The 21,652-nt window shown below is 32.3% G+C and overlaps 1 protein-coding gene across 5 annotated transcripts in view; it reads left to right on the plus strand.

Annotated features, from left to right (window-relative positions):
• The window catches only part of LOC132760086 (transcription initiation protein SPT3 homolog), a 51,473-nt gene that overhangs the window by 8,977 nt on the left and 20,844 nt on the right, over positions 1–21,652 (plus strand). For 2 of the 5 annotated variants that reach the window (XM_060751979.1, XM_060751978.1), the window contains exons 2-5: positions 4,202–4,283; positions 5,147–5,287; positions 19,799–19,837; positions 21,140–21,224. In XM_060751979.1, the coding sequence (XP_060607962.1) occupies positions 5,196–5,287; positions 19,799–19,837; positions 21,140–21,224 (216 nt within the window). In that variant the 5' untranslated portion in view covers positions 4,202–4,283; positions 5,147–5,195. Of the gene's footprint in view, positions 1–4,201; positions 4,284–5,146; positions 5,288–12,154; positions 12,174–19,798; positions 19,838–21,139; positions 21,225–21,652 lie in introns of those variants that run through there. The other 3 variants (XM_060751981.1, XM_060751980.1, XM_060751982.1) reach the window with 2 other exon arrangements.

The following is a 21,652-nucleotide window of genomic DNA, read 5'->3' on the forward strand; positions in this document are numbered from 1 at the left end:
GTCATGCATAAAGTAGTTTTTAAAGTTTTTGAAATTTCACTCATTGCTTAATTTTTGAAAAGGCACTAAAAGTTACCAAAAATTATATACAGATATTTAAAGTATTAAAGCGGTGTCCCGGTGAGTATACTGCTTGATTAATTTTTAGTACAACATATTTCTTTGTTAGTACAAGGACAAGAATTTTATTTTAGAACCCAATATGTTCTATATATATATACACAAAGAATGACCTTGGCATCTGTTAACCCAATTTATCTTTATAATCTAAATTAATGTTAAAAATAACACACCCACACAGTGACTGACACCTTTAACTTAAATTTAAATTAAAACTTTTTTTATGAATGAAATAGTAAAAGTCTATATTATTGAAAACATAAATAAACATCGTTGATTAATCATACCTTTTTACTACTTAATCATTTTAAAAATCTATTAATCCATGTCATAAATTACAATGATTTGCATAATTTACGCTTTAATCAATGAAGCGCGAAATTATAAACGTAGATAAGTTACGATGACTAAGTAAAGTCTTTCTTTACGGAGATAATAAAGTACTTCCGTAGATGTAATCTGTCACCTTCAAGTTACGAGTTCACAAAGTGCTAAGCCATTTGATAACCGATAAATAGTAACAGTTGACAATTTGCATATTTACTAATCTACGGTAAGATCAAAGGGTGGTCATTCAAATACCAATTCTGTTAACAGACTAAGGCTTGTTGACACAGGATCTTATTAGCTGTTTAAGTAAATACGAGTTTCACTTTTCTGATTTACGTCAAATGGTATTTGTCCTCTTTGTTGTAAGTCCTTTGTGATGAATTGTTGATTTTTCTTTAATGTTTCAATAAATTTTCACTCCTCATTTTTTTTTTTGCAGCTAGAGATCTTGATACTTACCCTTAGGTCAAAAGTTAGAAATTTGATATTTGAGTCTTTTAGTCAGTTCATTTCAGATTTTTTATTAATTGATTTTTAATACAGATTTTCAAATTAATCAATGAAAGTTTCACTGTTCTACTTATGCTAAAATAACAGTATAAAGCCATTTAAGAAAAAAATATTCCTTTGAAATGATAAAGTATGCATAATCATTCCTTTGAATTGAAAATTAACAATTTAAATGCTGATGCCAACTGAATTTACTCATGTGACCAGTTTCGACCTAGATCAGTCGGCATATCTGAGCTGTGGTTGGCACTGTTTACAACTTAGTATGTTTACTTAGTAAATATTTTGAAATTTAACTATATACTGATGAATGGCTTTGTTAGACAATTAAGTACATTAAAATAATTATTGGAGAATTGATTAAAAGTGGGATATGGTTCACATTAAGGTTATTAAAAAAAAACAGCAGATGGTAATAAACAATATGTAAGTATTTGAGCGGGAAAATCTTGAATGTTATTTATTGATGGACGTTGTGCGTTACCCGTGTACTGGTTGACCTCTTTGTTAATGAGCGGAATGTATGGAATTGGTATCCATCTATGGTGGCCTTGTCGAGATGACCACAAGAATGCTGGACATTTGTATCAGATACTAAATGTGTCAATTTAATGAGTATTGAGGAAGGCTTTTATAGAGGTTGTACCATCTAATTAGGATGGGTAAACACTAAATACCTGTATAATACGCTGATGTAAACTTTCTTCTGATTCGATTTTTGAGCCTCGAGCTAGGTATTTGTGTCAAGTTATTTTTCAATCAGATAGGTGCAAATTTGGAATACCTTTCATTGTATAGTTAACCTTATTATCTACTGAATAAGTTAAGATAATCTGGCGCAAATTTTATATTAGATTTTATTGAGCTTTGTCATACTGTTTTCCTAATAGACATATTTTATTTCGAATGAAATTTTTTTTGTTGGTTTAGCTTTTATATTGTAGGTGACATTGACATTGTATAGGTCATAATATGATTTTACAGCTTTAATGGTTTAGGAAGTCACTAAGCCCCTCTGTGTGTTATTTATATGAACCTGCGAAGAACCACTGATATTCTATAAGCTAGCTCACTGATAACTTCCTCACATGAAACATACATGAAAGTCTCCTCTTGTTACAAATTGTCATTGTAGTAAAATATGACATGTAAAAGATGCATGCAGAAAAAAGAAAAAAACACTAAAAAGTAATGTATGGTCACTTTTCCAGTACATATTTTGAATGTCATCTAACATGACTTCCAAGGTCATACATTAAAGGTCATTCAGTATATTCTACTTGGGTCACCTTTCCAGAAATACATTCAACAATCATGTTCACCACCAATGTTACTTTTCCAATAAATACATGATGATCTTCAAAGTTCAAATATGACTGAAAGTTCTATTTTAGATAAATGAGTACACAAGTCATATTCATTTATTGTAACAAATTTTTGTAAGGCGACAATAAAAAGGTAATAAATTATATAATATGTATAAAATATTGTTATTTGTTGCCATATTGGTCAGGCCGTAGAGTAATAATATTCTGAATAGACTGACAATATTGCAATGAAAAATGAGTCATGTGACAAAATTAAAGCCGTATATATATATATATACTAGCATATAGCTCTATATAACCCTTATTACACTCACCATGTTGGAATGACCATACAAAACATTAAACTCAGTCAAATAAGCAATTTTCGTGAAAAAATAATGACATAGTCACAGTGTTTAACTTAGTCATAGTCTGTCTTAACTTTTTTATAGTCATAACTAACTTGATCTTTATTTATATGGGAATTTCCATAGCTAAATCGAGCTTGGCTATTATTTCTGCCTGACCATGTATCATGATTATTGTGTGGAAAAAAAAGTTTTGTTAATTAGATTTGTCAAATCTGTGTATGAAATTGTAAAACATTAAAACCAGGGAGATGTTGACTAATGGTTAAGGTGACTGCCTCTCAGTCTATTGTTTATGAGTGCAAGCCTTATTTGGTTCATTTCTTGAAAAATCCTCCTGTCAGGCCTAGCGAGGTATCAGAAGTGATTCATGCATTTACTCCTAACCTGCTTGCTGCATCAGATTCTACCCATGATCTGCACTGTTTGCTTAGCAATTCATTAAGTTATTATTTTGAAATTTTCCCTAAAAATGATAAATGGTTTTGTCCAGATTGAAAGACAGTCTTATGATGTTTATAGAATAATGAGTATGGTAAGGGTGTAGTTGCAACTTGTTTTCAAATACAACATTAACTTTAAACTTTATTGTTACACCTTTTGTGAGAAGATTAATTTTGTTTTTTGGCAATTTCACTTCCTTGAGAGATGTACTGATTTTTGAACAGGAAATGAATTTTGAAATAATTATAGTTTATCTTAAACTAATGAGATGGTATGGTATATCATGATATTTAATAGGAAGCTGTGTTTGCTCATTATGTTAATTATATTTGAATTAGAAATAGGCATCATACTTTTTATATGCCAGAAAAAAATTCAGGAAGCCGGACGCACCTGGGTTCTGCACACCGTCTCATTATATATTTCTGCCAAATAGTTTTAATTTCATTCTAGCAGTTCAAAAGATGCAAAGCAGACACAAAATTTTGAAATTGAGACAAAATGACTAAGTGTGACCTTGACCTGTGGAAGGTCAAACCTGCGCTCTGCACATTGTCTCATGGTTCACATTTCTGACAAGTTAGTTTCAATGTTCTTCCACCAGTTCAAATGATACAGAACGGTCTGGGCTAAAGTTTTTATTTTACTTCCTTTACACAACAGTCCCTTCTGTAATGTTGAATTTTTTTTATCATTGTTGTAGAAATACCAAACAGTTTTGCAGAATTTATGAGAATTATACTCTTCTTTTCTTCTTTTCTACTTAACATTTATCATACTGTCCAACACTGAGAAAAGAAGACTAAACTCTTTACATTTACATAACTTTTCATTGTGTTTGCTTTACCTATGTCTAAAACAAAAAGAACAAATTTAAAGGAAATAGACTGGAGGTGTAATTACAAAATGTATGTATGTTTTTTACTTTGACAGTACACTTTCAAGTTTTAAGAATTGTGTTTCTCAAGACTTTCAGTATTTTAACAACAAAAAAAATGTTATATATGTGAAATGTTATGCTATACTTGTTGCATGCATATTAAAATGTCTGATATTTTGTCTAGAACTCTTTCTTCATTTTAATGACAGTATAATATTACCATATTTTGTTGTGTTTTGTAGGTACATGTACTCTAATATTGCAGTATTTCTGATAGAGACAACTAGACAAGATGACCAAGATCTGTTTAGAAGACAAACTAAGGTGTGTGGTTTGTTGTATAATATTCTCAAGGTTTAGAATTAATATTAATTTATTACTCATTATAATCTTGAAAAAATCCTGGTTAAGGTTTTCTTTGCAAGTAATCTGAATTATCTTCACCACAACCACATACAGTACAACTGTATTCATCTGAAAATTTACATGACCATGTTTTCAGGTTCATTATTGAAGGTCAGTGTCCAAGACTCTGAACCCTTGCATTGTATTAACTGAATTATACCCTTTTATGACCTTATAAAATACCTATACACAGTGTTCGAAATTACCAGAAGTCCGATAGCCCCTGACTACTAAATTACTGCTTGGGCTACCAACTTTTCACATTAACAAGTCCGAACAGGCTACTATATTTTCAGAGGCAATATAAACAACTGATCTTGGTAGTGTAATTTCTTTCGGGCTGGTGAATATTTCAATCTGGTAGTCCAACCAGCCTAGTGGATTCAAATTTGAATTTCTTACACTGTATTATATACATGTATGTTATTATAAAACTGAAAACTATATGTATTTGCCACAAGTATAGAGCGAGACAAGGATGTAGATCCATGCAGTGTCTGCAACATGACCAGGCTCTATAATGCTGGCTGACTTTCCTAATATCCTCAAAGTTCCAAAAATGAAAACTGAGCACATTCAATTACAAATTTAAGATGGTGAAGGATTAAAACTTCTCAACCTACTTCTGGATCACAGATCAAAATCCTAATATATCTGGCATTGAATAAGTGAATTATTCTCCTTTGTGAAATAATTTGGGGCACACTGTTTATCTTTTTTCCCCATGTTTCACTACACTGTTACATACAGTTGTATTATTCATTTCTATTTTTATCATTTAGCTTTAACAGATGAAAAAAAAGTCTTTGGTTGTCATAGTAACTGTAAGAGATGAGTAGCAAAGACCAGACACCAGCAGTGGGTGGAGCAGGGAAGACTGGCTCCGGTCAACATTGGTTCATCTCTGAAATACAACAAATGATGTAAGTAAACTTCTTCCGCTTAGTTAAACTTGTACAAACCATAATATTTGTTTAACCTGTACCATGCTGGAACTTAAAGTACCAGCACATTTGTTTAGTCAGACCAGGCTTTATACTGTTGGCTTAAGGCCCTGTCACACTAGAATGCGATTTCGCTGCGTTCGCACGGCGTTGTTCAATTTAACAAAGCGCCGCGAGGTCGCAATAAAAAATGTAATATTGTTGATGTCATGAAGACTGCACGGCGTCTTCACGGTGTGCTCGAGGCGATCATGGCGGTGCTGCCGAGCTTCGATGGCGTTTTAGTTGGCGATTGTCTACGTTCAGACTGCGCTTCTATGACGTTCTTTGGGCTTTCACTGCGCATTTACGGCGCTCATACGACGCTCTCGCAGCGCTCACACTGCGTTGAAATCGTAAAGCTCCGTGAAAGCGCCGTACACACGCAGTTTAAGCGCGGTAAAGACGTCGCACAGTCTCCGTACAAGCGCCTTGGATAACCAGGGCGTTCATTCGACGTTCCTTTTGCGCTTTCGCAGCGCTCCTGTTGCGTTGTAGGAGATGCTACTGAGTTGCTACGGCATCCTTACTGCGATGCTACTGCGCTCATTTTAGAACGCCGAGCGACGGTGTTTGTTTTGAGCATGTTCAAAATTTGCGCCGTTGGTCGGCGTTCTATGCGATGCCACTACGATGCTACGGCGATGCTGTTGCGATGTTTGCGATCTTACTGCGCTCACCTTGGCGTTCTGAATTTTCTTTGGACGCCGTGAGAACGCGGTCCTAGTGTGACAGGGGTTTTACTCACTTAAATCTTAACATAGCCAATATTGATAATGGAAAATTCCAAAAATTGGAGCTGGATTAAGTCCATTTAAGAAATTTAAGGGTGGCAGTGTGTAGCAGTGCAGAGACCGCAGGTACATCAAAACAAGTTGGTCATTGGCTCTATGACTTTCTGATTTTGTAAATGTTACACGCTCATACATTGTGTTGCTCTTTAAATGCAAAAGTGATCATTATGAGAAAGATCAAGTCAGTTTATTTTTGTGTCTGCCAGGCATGGTACAGTAAAGCCATTAGTGTTTAAAGTTGATGAATCAGGATCTCTTACCACTTCAACCGACGTGTAAGTTCAAATTCGACAAGTCTTTCACATGAGGAAAAACTATATCATGTTTATGGAAAGTTATTTGTTCCACTCAGCTGACCTCTCGTGCTTAAAATATTTAGATGTACTGACTTGGGGTTGTGTCTTCTAGGGTCTTTCTCCACTTATATAGCTGGAAATGTTCCTAGCAGCCATATGACCTTTTGTCATTAGTGTGAGTTGACACTCAGCCTCCAAAAAAATGTTACAATCAAAGTGTCTATAATTTATAACTTATAGCAATGAATAAAGTGCTTTGCCTCCAGAAAACTCACTAGTGATCTGAGTAGTGACTACATTAAGCAACCGTTCCTCGTGCTAAAATTACATTATAGACACATTTTGAAGTCATTTACCTTTCCCATACCTACATGTATTTCAGAATTGATGCTTTTGTATGCATTAGAGAATTCTGGGGAAATAAAAGTGCCTGAAAGGCAAACTACATGTAATTCATAAAATAAAAATTGCTATATTTAGATTAGAATTTATATTTTCCAGGAAATGCTGTAATGTGCAGAAACAGATATGTTTTCTCTACTCTGTATATCTAATTGAATTTCTTCCATGGAATATCACATTGCTAAAGTCACTTATTAGAAGATGGGAAATAAGGAAAATAATATCAAAATGGAATTTTACACATGGAAGTTATCTGTTTTCCTTTTGAACATTCTGTTTTAGATGCAGCTTAAGTAGTAAATATGTTGATATAATAAGTGTCCAAAGGTGATATGGGGATTTTCCAGCTGTATTGTCTCCCTCCATAGATTATTTTCAGTTAAGGGTTGGGGAACCAGGAAATTAAAGTGCACCATACTTTGAGTAACCTATCTGAATTGTTTTGGTACATGACTGAACTTTTGATAGCCCCTTAAGTTTATATAGATTATAGCATTGTTTTTCTGTATTTTGGTTCTCATTTGTGGCAGTGGTCTGTATGAAAATATGCTCTTTATCAGCAGATGCTAACAGCTCAGGATTTTAATGGAAATAACCATCTGCAGCTCAGCTTCCTTACCTGGGAATATTTTATTATATTTTTTTTTTGAAATATGACCCAATATCATTTATGAAATGGGCCAATAAATGATCTTGTGATATCAGAAATGGGCCAATAAGTTATCATGGGATAAAAATTGGACCAATGAATGGTCCTGTAATATTGGATATACAATGGGGTCAATATATAAAATGGTTCTGTAATATTGGATATAAAATGAGAACAATAAATGGTCGTGTAATATTGGATATAAAATGGGGACAATAAATGGTCATGTAATATTGGATATAAAATGGGGACAATATATAAAATGGTTCTGTAATATTGGATATAAAATGGGGACAATAAAATGGTCCTGTAATATTGGATATAAAATGGGGACAATCAATGGTCCTGTAATATTGGATATAAAATGGGGACAATCAATGGTCCATGTAATATTGAATATAAAATGGGGACAATAAATGGTCATGTAATATTGGATATAAAATGGGGACAATAAATGGTCATGTAATATTGGATATAAAATGGGGACAATAAATGGTCATGTAATATTGGATATAAAATGGGGACAATAAATGGTCATGTAATATTGGATATAAAATGGGGACAATAAATGGTCATGTAATATTGAATATAAAATGGGGACAATAAATGGTCATGTAATATTGAATATAAAATGGGGACAATAAATGGTCGTGTTGTACAAAGTAAGGGGTTTTAAGGGATAGGTTTTACTGTATATGGCATAGATATTGGAAATGTTTGTGTCCTTATTGCAGTAGTTTGAAGACATCTTTAAGTCATTACAAGGTCTCCTAATTTTATGTTGGTTTATTTTAGAGATGAATTAGATCCATCCCTAGGTTTATTAACAGAAGAAAATTAAAAACAAAAAAGAAGAAAAAAAAATGAAATTAACTGAATAAGTAGGAGTTTGTGATTTACATTGTGAAGAGATATACGGCATTACAAAATGATTAAGAACAAAAATTTTCAAAGTTTCTTAGTACTTAGAATGTAAAATTCGAAATGAAATATTGCATAAAGTTATACATATGTGAATAATGTATGTTAGTTATATAATAGTTTGTTTTGTCCTTTAAGATTTGTAATATCATTTCATTCCATTTTCCAATGAGATAATTTGATAATTAAGTCAACAAATCATTATCTAAAGTTTTGAATTATTGTAAATTAACCCCCCTCCCCCCTAAAAAAAAAACCCCAAAAAAACAAAAAAAACAACAAACAAACAAACAAACAAATCAACCAATAAGCAGCATATCGTAAATTAAAGTCATATTGTCCTGACTTTAAAAGATAATTAAGGCTATAAAGTTTTTTATGGCCAGTCTGTTATATTTGCTCTGATTTGTAAAGAAGGATATTATTTCAAAACTTTCTACCGTTTGATAACTCTCAAAAAACCATTGATCAGGGGAAGGCTGTTTGTGTTTTGGACGAGGGTTCACAAAAAGGGTCCTGGTGTGATTATTGTGCTATTATTGTTATTTTACAATGGGTATTGTCACACACAGCTGGGTTACAAAGTGTCAGAAGTCTGATTAATTTGAAACATGCGGAAGGTGAACAATTGGTATTTTTTGTCGGCAAAACTCGCACTTGAGAATAAAAAAGCAGAGCCTAATTGGTGGAAATTTTCTTTTTTAATGCAATTTTTTAAAGTGTGTCATATTTTTATTTTATGGTCATTTTGTTCGATCCTTAACAAATTAATGAAAAAAATGTTTAGCCATATCTATAAGGAAAAGAAAATTCTCTATAAGAGTCTAAATTTTAATGTTTTAGTGCAGGATGAGAGGTGTAGGTTTGTTTAGAGGGAGGGCATGTGGGAGAAGCCATTTAATAGATATTGATTTACATGTACATATAAATGAAAATGATTCTGTATTATTTAATTATTTATCTGTTAATTTATATAAAATTAATAAAAAGTGACATTTCCTATTTTGTTATGGAACAGTCACAATTACTTCCTGATTACAATAATTGAAATTTATAACAGTGTTGTAAATGTTTATTTGAATATCGTGAGGTTTACAAACATAATATTCTCGATATGTTTAATAATTAAAGCATCATTGCAATGTTTCTCCTAGAAACCAATACTATAAAACCAATTGTATTTGTGGAAAATTTGATTTTTTTTTTTTAAGCATTGATAATTTCAAAGCGGAAGTTCTCTTGATTATTTATCAGCAAATTTAATTAATTTAGATTCAGTTATGTCAATTAATGTCAACAAGAAGACATAAACACTTCCATAAAATCCTGTTGACAAATATTAACAAATGATATAGAATTATTGCAGTCTGAGGAGCGAAAACTTATTTTATTTTTTGCCATATTAAACCAGAATATTGACATGTACATGTAATTAGTAGTGCCTGAGATTTATGTATGACTTAATGACTGTTTAACTTTCTTAAGGATTTACAGACGCAAATGTCTCTGAGCATGTATGCTAATTGCCATATTCGTAACATAAAATGACATCATCACAGAGGGAAAAATCTCTCATATGATAAATATATTAACTTAGAATTAAATTTTACGAAAACTGCCAATAGGAGTTAAGAGAGACTGGATTTCTTACTATATTACCTAACAAATATTCATTACTATATTACCTAACAAATATTCATTGATTTTTAACAATTCATTGATTTTGGGTTCCTAAATCTTAGCGTATAATGTGCTATTAATATTTTCTTAACCTGCTGGAATCAAAAGTGATTAACATTTGCCACCAGTATAAAGCCAGTTTTGGCCAGGCTCTATACTTTTAGCAGCCCATTTTATATACATATACAGTAGTATTTTTGTATTGAATTCACTTTAATTTCAAATGAACTGTTCCATATTCAAAGCCGGGCAAGTCCAGTATACAGATTCAGTAGGATATTAGGGTCTAAGGAACATTTGGTGCAGTACGGTTACGATATAAATAAAAGTTTGTCCTTCCTTCCATTTTTATGTCACAATAACTTAACATCTCTCAAAGCATCTTAAAAATTTATTGACCAATATCTTAGATACATGGTAAGGGCTTAAGATCAAGGTCGCTGAGGCTAAATATAGATTTGCCTACGTTTTTAACCAGGTTTTCAACGAAAACCGGGTTATTGTAATGCCGAAGTCGGCGGGCGGGCGGGCAGGCGGGCGGGCGGGCGGGCGTCAACTTTTGGTTTCCGCTCAATAACTTTAGTTTGCTTTGGCCTATTGACACAAAAACTTGGTGTGTAGGTAGCTTATATCAAGAGGCAGCTTGGGATTGCTACCCAGGTGTCTGTGATGTAGGTCAAGGTCACTGTTACTAAAAATAGAAATTCAGTTTCCGCTCAATAACTTGAGTTTGCTTTGGCCTATTGACACCAAACTTGGTGTATGGATAGGTAATATCAAGAGGCAGCTTGGGATTGCTACCCAGGTGTCTGTGATCAAGGTCAAGGTCACTGTTACTAAAAATAGAAATTCAGTTTCCGCTCAATAACTTGAGTTTGCTTTGGCCTATTCACACCAAACTTGGTGTATGGATAGCTTATATGAAGAGGCAGCTTGGGATTGTTATCCAGGTGTCTGTGATCAAGGTCAAGGTCACTGTTACTAAAAATAGAAATTCAGTTCCCGCTCAATAACTTGAGTTTCCTTTGGCCTATTGACACCAAACTTGGTGTATGGATAGCTTATATCAAGAGGCAGCTTGGGATTGCTACCCAGGTGTCTGTGATCAAGGTCAAGGTCACTGTTACTAAAAATAGAAATTCAGTTTCTGCTCAATATCTTAAGTTTGCTTTGGCCTATTGACACCAAACTTGGTGTATGGATAGCTTATATCAAGAGGCAGCTTGGGATTGCTACCCAGGTGTCTGTGATCTAGGTCAAGGTCACTGTTACTAAAAATAGAAATTCAGTTTCCACTCAATAACTTGAGTTTGCTTTGGCCTATTGACACCAAACTTGGTGTGTAGGTAGCTTATATCAAGAAGCAGCTTGGTATTGCTACCCAGGTGTCTGTGATCAAGGTCAAGGTCACTGTTACTAAAAATAGAAATTCAGTTTCCGCTCAATAACTTGAGTTTGCTTTGGTGTATTGACTCCAAACTTGGTGTATGGATAGCTTATATTTAGGCAGCTTGGGATTGCTACCCAGGTGTCTGTGATCTAGGTCAAGGTCACTGTTACTAAAAATAGAAATTCAGTTTCCACTCAATAACTTGAGTTTGCTTTGGCCTATTGACGCCAAACTTGATGAATGGGTAGCTTATATCAAGAGGCAAATTGGGATTGCTACCCAGGTGTCTGTGATCAAGGTTAATGCATTTACTTTTCATGTTATAACTTGAGTTTGCTTTGACCTTTTGTCACCAAACTTGCTGAGTGGCAGCTTTGGATTGCCACTTAGATATCTGGGAGCAAGGTCAAGGTAATTTGCTTACAATAGAATATTCAATATCTACTCAATAACTTCAGTGCACTTTGACCTATTGATTTCTGTCACATCAAAACTTGGTCGTTGAAAACCTGGTTTTCGTCGCAATGCGGCGCTTCTTGTCCTTACAGTTAAACTGATCATTTTCAGCTTTGGCAAAGAAAAATCTGGGAGCAACAAACAGTATTATTGATGTTCTAAATGTTGCAGTACACATCACTTAACAGATTTTAGAGTAGAATTTGAAAAAAAAAAAAACACCATAATGCATCATAATGTAAGTTGTTTACAGGTTTTTTTACAATACAAGGAAACTCCTTTATCAATTCTATGATGACAATTTTAAATGTCAGAACATACTCCTGGTTGTAAATGAGTCCTGAGAGAGTATCTTGAAATATTGTATACTGACATTATTGCTATTCATTGAGGAATCGGTGACATTTTACTCTCTGCTTTGTAGGGCAATGACAAATTGTTGTTTGTTAAAAATGGCCATTCATGAGAAAAGTGATTGCAGTATGTTTGTTTTTGGTATTACTTGTCTGTTTTGGAGAGTTTTATGTGCTTTTTGTTTGTTTTTTAGGGTTAAAAGGGCTAGTTTATTAATATATTCCATCAGGTAACACTGGACAGTAACAAGTGTTCCTGGGATCTGTACTTGGTTGTACTATTTTCACATGTTACTGCCAACTTCTCTTCATTGTCACAAGTAACTGCTTACTTCTCCCAATAGTCACAGGTAATTGCCAACTTCTCAAAATCACCAGTAACTGCCAACTTCTCCTCATATTCACAACTTATTGCAAATTTGTCCTCATAGTCACTTGTAATTGCCAACTTCTTTCCATAGTCACAAGTAATTGCCAATTTCTCATTGTAACATGTAATTGCCAACTTCTCATTGTCACAGAAAACTTCTCATCATTATAGTCACACGTTAATGCCAACTTCTCCTCATTGTCACAAATAATTGCCAACTTCTCCTCATTGTCACAGGTAATTGCCAACTTCTCCTCAAAGTCACAGGTAATTGCCAACTTCTTTCAATAGTCACAATTACTTGCTGACTTCTCATTGTTACAAGTAATTGCCAACTTCTCCTCATAGTCACAAGTAATTGCCAAGTTCTTCTCATTAATCATTGAAACAGCTGTAGAGAATAAATAGCATTAAGCATATTTTTATGTAAAAAAGCAGGGAAACATATGTGCCTTAACCTTCACACATATCTGAGGGTGGTAGACTAAATGAGCTTATAGGATGGGGCTGGATATTTTTAGGCTTAATGAAGTGAAAGGTCATTATTTCATAGTCAGATTTGCTTAAAGAACATTAACAGAATCAAATGAAAAGTGAAAACTTAACATTTATTTTCCATAGGAGAAACATTAATCTGCTTGCTTAGCTCCATATGGAGAGCATTGGCTTTGTAATTCAGGGTAATTACTGGTTTGATCCTCATGCATGACAGATGATCACGTACATAGAGTCTGATGGTTATTTGTCTCTCAAAATTGTGGGATTAGAGGTTGGTCTCTTGTGGGGAATTGGTAATTACTGTTTAGTTATCTAGGGAAGCCAGTTGATCCACCACTGAGATATAAACAAATTTGTGTTAACATTAGCATAAAAAATAGGCAAACAAACAAACATGTTTTTCATGATACTAGTAACATATTCTCCTGTAATCACTTTCATGTCTCAGCGTTGTATATTAAGAATGTTCCATGTTTAAAGGCACAATATGCTTCAGACATGGATAAATTTTTACTTCTTTAAAATGACCTAATTTGAGTTCTATAACATTTTAATTATAATTTTACAGCAGGGTAGATGCTTGTTACCTTAAAAAAGTAGCATTAAAATTATTTGTCATACAAGTACATTGTAGCAAGATGTTAACATTGTAGTATTTTGACTTCCATACAAAATACAATGTACTTAATAAGTTGTGAAAAAATGAAGAAGAAAAAATGGTTCAGGTAATTGGCCAGTGATTAACTTTCTAGAAACTGTGAAAGTACACCAGAAATAAAAAAGCTTTTGAGAAATGAAAATGAAAGCATTTCTGGGGCTTAATAGGCCTTAAAGTTTTGCATGTAGTTCTTTCTTCACAACAATTGAAGGTTTTCATTTGAAAATTCACCCATATTTCAGAATTAAAATAATACAAACAGCACTTACCAAGACCAATAACTCTAGCATGGAATTTGACAGAATGTTACTTTTTTGGAAGATTTCAGATGCAAATAGTTGCTGGAAAGTCATCTGGCAGACTTATGATAAATAACCAGAAAAAACACAACATACTATACAGAAAGGTTGACAAATTTCAAAGGGAATTATGTGGGTGCACCTCTGTAATGAGGCAGATTATGTTGCAAGTACTTGTAAAATGTCATTGGTGTCGATCATTTGTTAAGTATTGAGCAGTTATTTTGTACTCAGCTGTGCAGAATGTACCAATCACCTACATGTTTGATCATGATTAAGTTACGGTTTTTGTGCTGTGTATGTGACATTGTGCATATTTTACCCAATATTGCTTTTATTCCATGTAATACGTGTTATACAATCACTATATGAGTGCAAATATTTATCTCCCTATGAAATGATAAAAGGTGATATTAATAAATAATTTTATCAGATCAGTTCAGACAGTCAGGGGGTGTGCATAATAATATTTTTTATTGTTATGGAAAGATTGATTCAACCTTGAGTAACAACTATAGCAGTTACAGTAGACTCTTCGTGCTGTCTGACAGATTCTAGTCTCAGTTCATATTGAAATTCAGTACAATTTAGCTATAAGATCTGTTTCAAATATTTAAGGCAACCAGCTCTATTGCACCATTTAAAAATAATTGTTTACATGTTGTGTTTCATTTAATGCCATTTCTATGGTTATTTCAAGCATACATCACACTTATTATTCTTAATTCTTTACCAGAATTTAAAGATTGTAATGTGTAAGTATAAACAAAGAACATTGCTTTATAATATGTGCTCTTACCTGTTAAGTTTAACTAAGCAAACTGACCACTAGCAGTGGAAAAATGCTCCATGTAATAAAATTGTTGTTAATGTTTTTTGTAATGTTCCAAATATTGCAAATGGCAAATATCCAACTATAATGATGATAAGATGAAGTTAATGTTGAACTTCAAGATGATGATAATAATGAAGTGTTGATGATGTTGATGTGGAATTTTATCATGATGATGTAATTGAACTTGATGATGATAATGATGATACATGATGTTATGTTGAACTTGATGTTGATGATGATGGAGTATGTTGTTTTTGATGATGATATTGATGTTGACAATGAAGTCATTTAACTTGATGATGATGATGATGATGATATGTTGATGATGATGATGATAGTGAACTTGATGATGATGATGATGATAATGATGATGATAGTGAACTTGATGATGATGATGATGATAATGATGATGATGATAATACATAATATAATGTTGAATGGTGGTGATGAAAATGATGAGGATGAATCATATTCTCTATGCTTATTCAAGGTCATCACAAACCTTACAAAAACCTTGATTTACTAACATACAATAATAAACATAAAACAACTTGTATAATTATATTAATTTTGGTATAATTATATCATAAATACATTATATGCATAATATATTATATTGCTCTGTCTGAAATATTTATGCATTTCCATTTACAAACCAGGCGAAAGTTGTTTTATTTATTGTAAGTGTGTGGTCTCCACTTGCTTTGTTACTGTTGCCAGTGTGCTTCTGAAGGTTTCTAGAAAATTTGTTAAATCTGATACCTTGTGGTTTGGATAATCACATTTTCGGCAGAATTCCCCATTTAATAAGGCCATAAATCAAGAATAATGGATATATTTTAGACATCAAGGTGTCACTGGTGTTTATTGTAGGATTTTGGTCAGCGGATAAAGCAATGTATGGCTAATGAATTATTTATCGGAGATAAGATATTTTTATGAGAAATTTGGGCTTTTATATAAATGACCTGGTTTTATTGAGGATAGGATAGTTAAGGGTGAATCATTCTAAATCTTTCTGTAAAGGTGCTACATTGACTTATGACTCAGTTACTTATTGTAAAAGTTTGGTCTGCCTTACTATTGAATGATTTAAAAGTATTAAAGGCATTAAAAGTTTAATTGCTTTTGGAAAATCATTTTTGTACAGCAGTAAAAGATGGAGCCAGTTATAGTATATAATTATTATTAAAAGATTAATACACGCATTTAAAAAACAACAACAACAAATAATTTGAAGTTCTTTCGTACACTTCTACTGTTCTGTACAGAGATGTTTACTGTTTGTGTGTTCAAAGCAGTAGAATCTAGAAGCAAGTTTTATTTTCATTTTTTTCGGAATGAATTTGTCGTATTATTTCTTCAAATTTCAATAGTAACAAAAATGTGTTTGTACTAAATACAATGTACGCTTAATAAAGCCATTCGTGCTGACAACCTACTTTCACTTTTACAGTTAACTGTTTGATGACGTAAAATATGACGTCATTGTTTCAGTTTGTGCACGTGCACATGTTATGCAGGCTGATAACTAGTTCTCGGCCCCGGGCCGAAAACTCATAATAGGTCACGTGACACTCATAATTAGTTGAAATCATAGGCAATTTTGTTACTATATATAGTAACAAGTGTATTAATGATATATAATTGCCGGAGTATTACAGAGCTTTATTTATAGTGCCCCAGCAGACGGTGAAATTGCTAGAAACTGCAAAATTTATTTCCAGTTACCTTTGCCAATCATGATTTATTTAAAGATACTTTAAAATCACACAGTCTAACAGTCTTACCACCCTAAATATATTAAATGGAATTGCCCAATGTTTTCCAAGCGAGACAAAACTATTCATCATTTTAGGGAAAATTCAAAGTACAAATGAACTTAACTTTCAGACCCAGTGCACGGTTACTGTGCATATCATTGTGATTGTTATCTAAGGACGTGTTATAAAATTATCATCAAATCTCCATTCAAAGAAGCACTTGACATGCTCTTTGATATCGAAGACAACATGCCTTAATTCAGATTTATTCACACGATCACATTTTTTTGTCAAAGCTTGTTGAGATAGTTTACTTAAACCAATAGTTAAGGTATGCTTTTATGTATGTAAATTGTGTTTATTATATTAATTAATTAATTAACAAACAAAACAAAACTAAGTTGTTATTTAATTTAACGGGTGAAATATCATTAAATTGTAATTTTGTCTAATTTGGATCTAAATGAATTACTTGTCTGTAACAGACAACGAAATTCTACTGAAGTTGTTTTGAGAATGTAAAGGTTTGTTCATACAATTTTATAATCTAGTAGTATTTTTAATTTACTCTATGGAGTCATAAAGTTAGGAGAAATTTTTACATTTGGAGCAATATTTTCCATTAATTTCTTGTGGATGTTTTCAATGTATTTTTGGTAAGGAATGTGAGGGACTCAAAGAAGGGTTGAATATTGTTAAATGTGGCTTAATCCATTATAAGGTTCCCTTTGACTGCAGTATGTTTTATTTTTCCCTTTTTCCACAGAAAAGTAAATTACAGAAATAATTCAAAAGTATAATGTAATAAAATCAGGACATCTTTGATCCTACTTTCTCTTTTCCTTTGTTAAATATCCATTCAGAACCAGAGTAATATCATCATGCATGTAATAGATTGGTACATACGTTATAATAAAGTTACTTTTAGGCTTTTCCAGTCCGTATTTTTAATGTCAAGGACACATTTTAAGACAGGGTGATAGGAATTCAATTTTTATCAGTTTGTAAGTTACAATGTATGATATATATTAGGAAGGAGAAAAATTATTGAAGTTATGAAAATGCACCTGTGTCTCAAGGAGTCAATATGATACTTGCCTTGTTTTTCCTGTAACTGAAGCTTTATAGCATTAATGTCAAATGTCAGTCTATATAGGGAAGCAATATTGGTATCTGGAAATGTCAAATGTTACACAATTCCTGAAGGCGTTACCTGATCAAGATGCGATTTCAAGGAGAAAATTTTCATTAAATGTATGGTGTGCAATGTAAACTAAAAATTAATCCCACTCATAATTTCCTGATTTAAACAAAATTGTAGAAAAAGACTTTTAGTCTTAAACCTTTAACCAGTGGTTTACACAATTTGGTAAATGGACTTGTCCAGCTTCCATTCCTAAAATTGTCCATTATCAATATGAAAATTTGGTCAGGACTGTCCGACAACAGTATAGGGTTTGTCAAACTGCATAGATGTGCACTGTACAGGCTGGCCTGGCCTACTGGTGGCAAAGGCTAATTTATCACTTTTGGTTCCATGGCAGTAGGTTAAGAATTGAAGGAAAGATGTTTAAATTTAAATTCCTTGAAAGCAATTGTTGAATGCTTGAAATCATTCTTTAACTCTCACTTCACATAGCATCAGAATATTTTTGCTAGAAAATCTTAATTCTGTAACCCTTTTCACAACTTTTAGATTGGTCCAAATTAAATGATGGGTTAAAGTTATATGGTATATAAGAAATAAATTGCAAATTGCAAAGAAATACATTTAATACCAAGATTTAAACAAATTTGAACATTTCATATTCATTGTTTATTGGTTTTCTGTTTGTTTTAATTTATAGGATGGTTTTACTTATTAGCATATTTTTGCCAAAAAATATGAAAATTCAAAATCGGTGCCTCTAAATATTTGAAATGTTAAGTAACTAAACTGTGAGTAAATTTTAATTTTTTCCAATTCTAACCTTTAAGAGTTAATTATACTTTTCTTGATGAAATGTGATTATGTAGACTTTTATTCATCTGCATTTTAGCATATTGATTTGCTATATAAATATTATACTTGCAAATATTGAAAAAGTCCTTGAATTTGAGAATGTTTTGTACTTTAAGATGACAGATTCAACCTTGGTGTGCAAAACTGTTTCAGCTGTTACTTTCATAATAATAGTCTCTCCCTGAACCTGATGACTACCCAGTATCTTAAGTGGACTTGTCCATTTTTGGAACTGTCCATTATCAGTTTTAAAAATATTTAAAAATGAAAAAAAGAAAAATGTTGACATCCAACTGTATATAGAGTTTGGCCAGACTGCCTGCATGCAGGGCTTATATATACTGGTGGCATCAAAGACTTATAAATTTCAGGTCTATCAGGGTAATTAGGGATAAAGAGTTTGGAAAGGGTAACAGTTTCTAGATTGGTATTACATATAGATGACAATTGTTGTACAAGTAATAATATTGATTTGCCGAGGATGAAAGTTATATTGTGGAAATTGGTTTGACATTTAACAAACTCGTGATTTGAAACAAATTATGCTGCGAGTAAAATCCTGCTGCCTTTAATGTTTGATGGTTATGATGGTAAAGTTTTTACGGACAAAGTATAATAAACATTGTCTTCTGGAATAATGATTTCTCCCGGCAGAAAATTTTTTAACCTCGAAGTATGGTTTTAACGAGACATTAAATACATAATTAAGCAAGTTTCTGAGATATATGGCGATGTGGTCTGCAATAATTACATGCCAATGCGATTAAAAAAATGTTGTTGAGTATTTTTGTATTTTTGAAATGTGATTTATGCCTAATTATTTAGCAAGTCGGTTAATAACATTTTCTTGGTAAAATATTTATGTCAGGGTTAGATTATAAACTGTGAATATATCTAATATGCTTATTTTACTTTTATGATTTATTTAGCTGAAAGTAAACTAAACATTGCGAATTCTTTGAAGGTTACACAGGCAGGTGTAATCTGCATTAAATCCACAGAAAACTCATGGAGTACACAATTGAAGAATATCTAACGAAATATTTTTGTAAAATTTATCAACAGTAAAATTATTACTTCCACAGTCTAATTATAATGGTTGATTTTCGAAGAGATATAACACAGTAAGTCTCTGTTATTTATCATGCATCAGAATTTTGTATGTAATCAGTATAAAATGTTCCAGAACAAAATATTATACTGTTGTTATAAGTAGAGTTTTAACCATTTATCAATGATTTTGTGCATTGAGGACTATGTATGTGAAATACACTCAGAAATTTTCAAATTTAGGCATTCTCATTAGCAAAAAAGTTTGACAAAGACTAAATAAATTGTTATCAAGAGATCAGGTTTTGTATTGCTGAAATGAGGAAGTAAAGATAAATAGTTGATCACATGGTGGAAGGGAGATAAATCTGCTCTGACTCTTTTTATGCTTATGTGGTCAATAGTGTTCGTATACAGTATTAAAATAAAAAACTTAAGTTTCCTGTCTATGTAAAAAACTTTGCTGTTTTGTATCAAAGCTTCTGAAAGCTTGTTGTTAAGTTTGCTTTTGTCTATTTATAAATATATTAAGTGATAGAGAGGCTATTCTCCATCAATCAACACAAATAAGATGAAATGAAATCATATTTATCTTCACTTAGAATTGCTTTAAGTCAAATAAAAAAAAAACCATCTCTGACACTATGTAAGTGCTTTGGATGTAACCACAGAGAAGTAATAATTAAACCCCTTTCAGTACATTAGTTAGAATTTGTCTTTTTACTTAAAGGAATTCAAAGTTCCAAATTTAAATCCCATACATAGATCAACTGGGGCAGTTTAAAGGGAAAAAATGCAAAAGATAAGAAAGAAATATACCCAGAATTAAACTTAAAATTGATTTTAAATGTTATTCTTAGTAATGAGTAATTAAAAGCATTTGTTTTTCATTTTTGGTCAAAATAAGTTGCACAGTAAAATAATTATTCTGGAAAAAACAGAGTGATCTGAATTTTTACACTCAAGTTATTGGTCTAGATCTGCACCAAACGTTATGAAAATTTAGAAAGAAAATATATCCAGTCATGTCATGTGAGAAAACCTTAATGGAGTCCTTTTATTTGCCACAAGTAGTATTGCTACAGTTTTCCTGTAAGAAAGATTTTATCTTAAAGTGTACCAACTGCAGAATAGCCCTCTGTAGAAAAATACCCTCTGTATAACAATTGAATCAAATCTTTCCAAAGTAAGATTGCTGTAACACTGAATTTGATCTCTACAGTAACACCTCTCAACAACAACCAAAGACTTTGTCATCCAAAGGGAGTTGTTCTGTAGAAGTTGCTGTATTTTGTAATATAATTAATCATCATATAAATAACTTATTTTAAAGTAAGGGAAATGGTGCATAATTGAAATTCCTTGTTTATTTTCAGGCATGCTCTAGGTGATTGCAGACGGCCATTACAGGAGTCGGCCATATTGGTGGAGGAAATCACGCAGCAGCAAATGACAACTCTGGTGATTACATGTTCTATTTTTGTATTACCCTTTTATTAAAGCAACTTGTTTATTTTAACCCTTAACCTGCTGAATTACTTAAATGGACTTGCCCAGAGCTTCCATTTTTGGAACAGTTCATTATCAATTTTTGAGATATTGCTCTATACTTATGGCAAAGGCTAAATCATTTTCAGTTCCAGCAGGGTAATGGTTAAAAAATTCTAAAAAATAAAAAATTGTGAATGACTAAGAAAAAAGTAGACTTGTTATTAATTCTTTCACAAAAAAAGATAAGGTGAAACTTTTTTTTGTTGAAGAGAAACTAATGTGTAATGTTTTTGGTATTTGAAAAATTTGAAAGGTTTTCAACCAACTGAAGGTGTACATTTGTCAAAGGGAAGTAACTGCTTTTATATCTATGAATAAGTATTACAACATTGTATTAT

Source organism: Ruditapes philippinarum, unplaced genomic scaffold (genome assembly GCF_026571515.1).
Source record: "Ruditapes philippinarum isolate M1 unplaced genomic scaffold, ASM2657151v2 ctg1277_1_1_1_1, whole genome shotgun sequence".
NCBI classification, from domain to species: domain Eukaryota; kingdom Metazoa; phylum Mollusca; class Bivalvia; order Venerida; family Veneridae; genus Ruditapes; species Ruditapes philippinarum.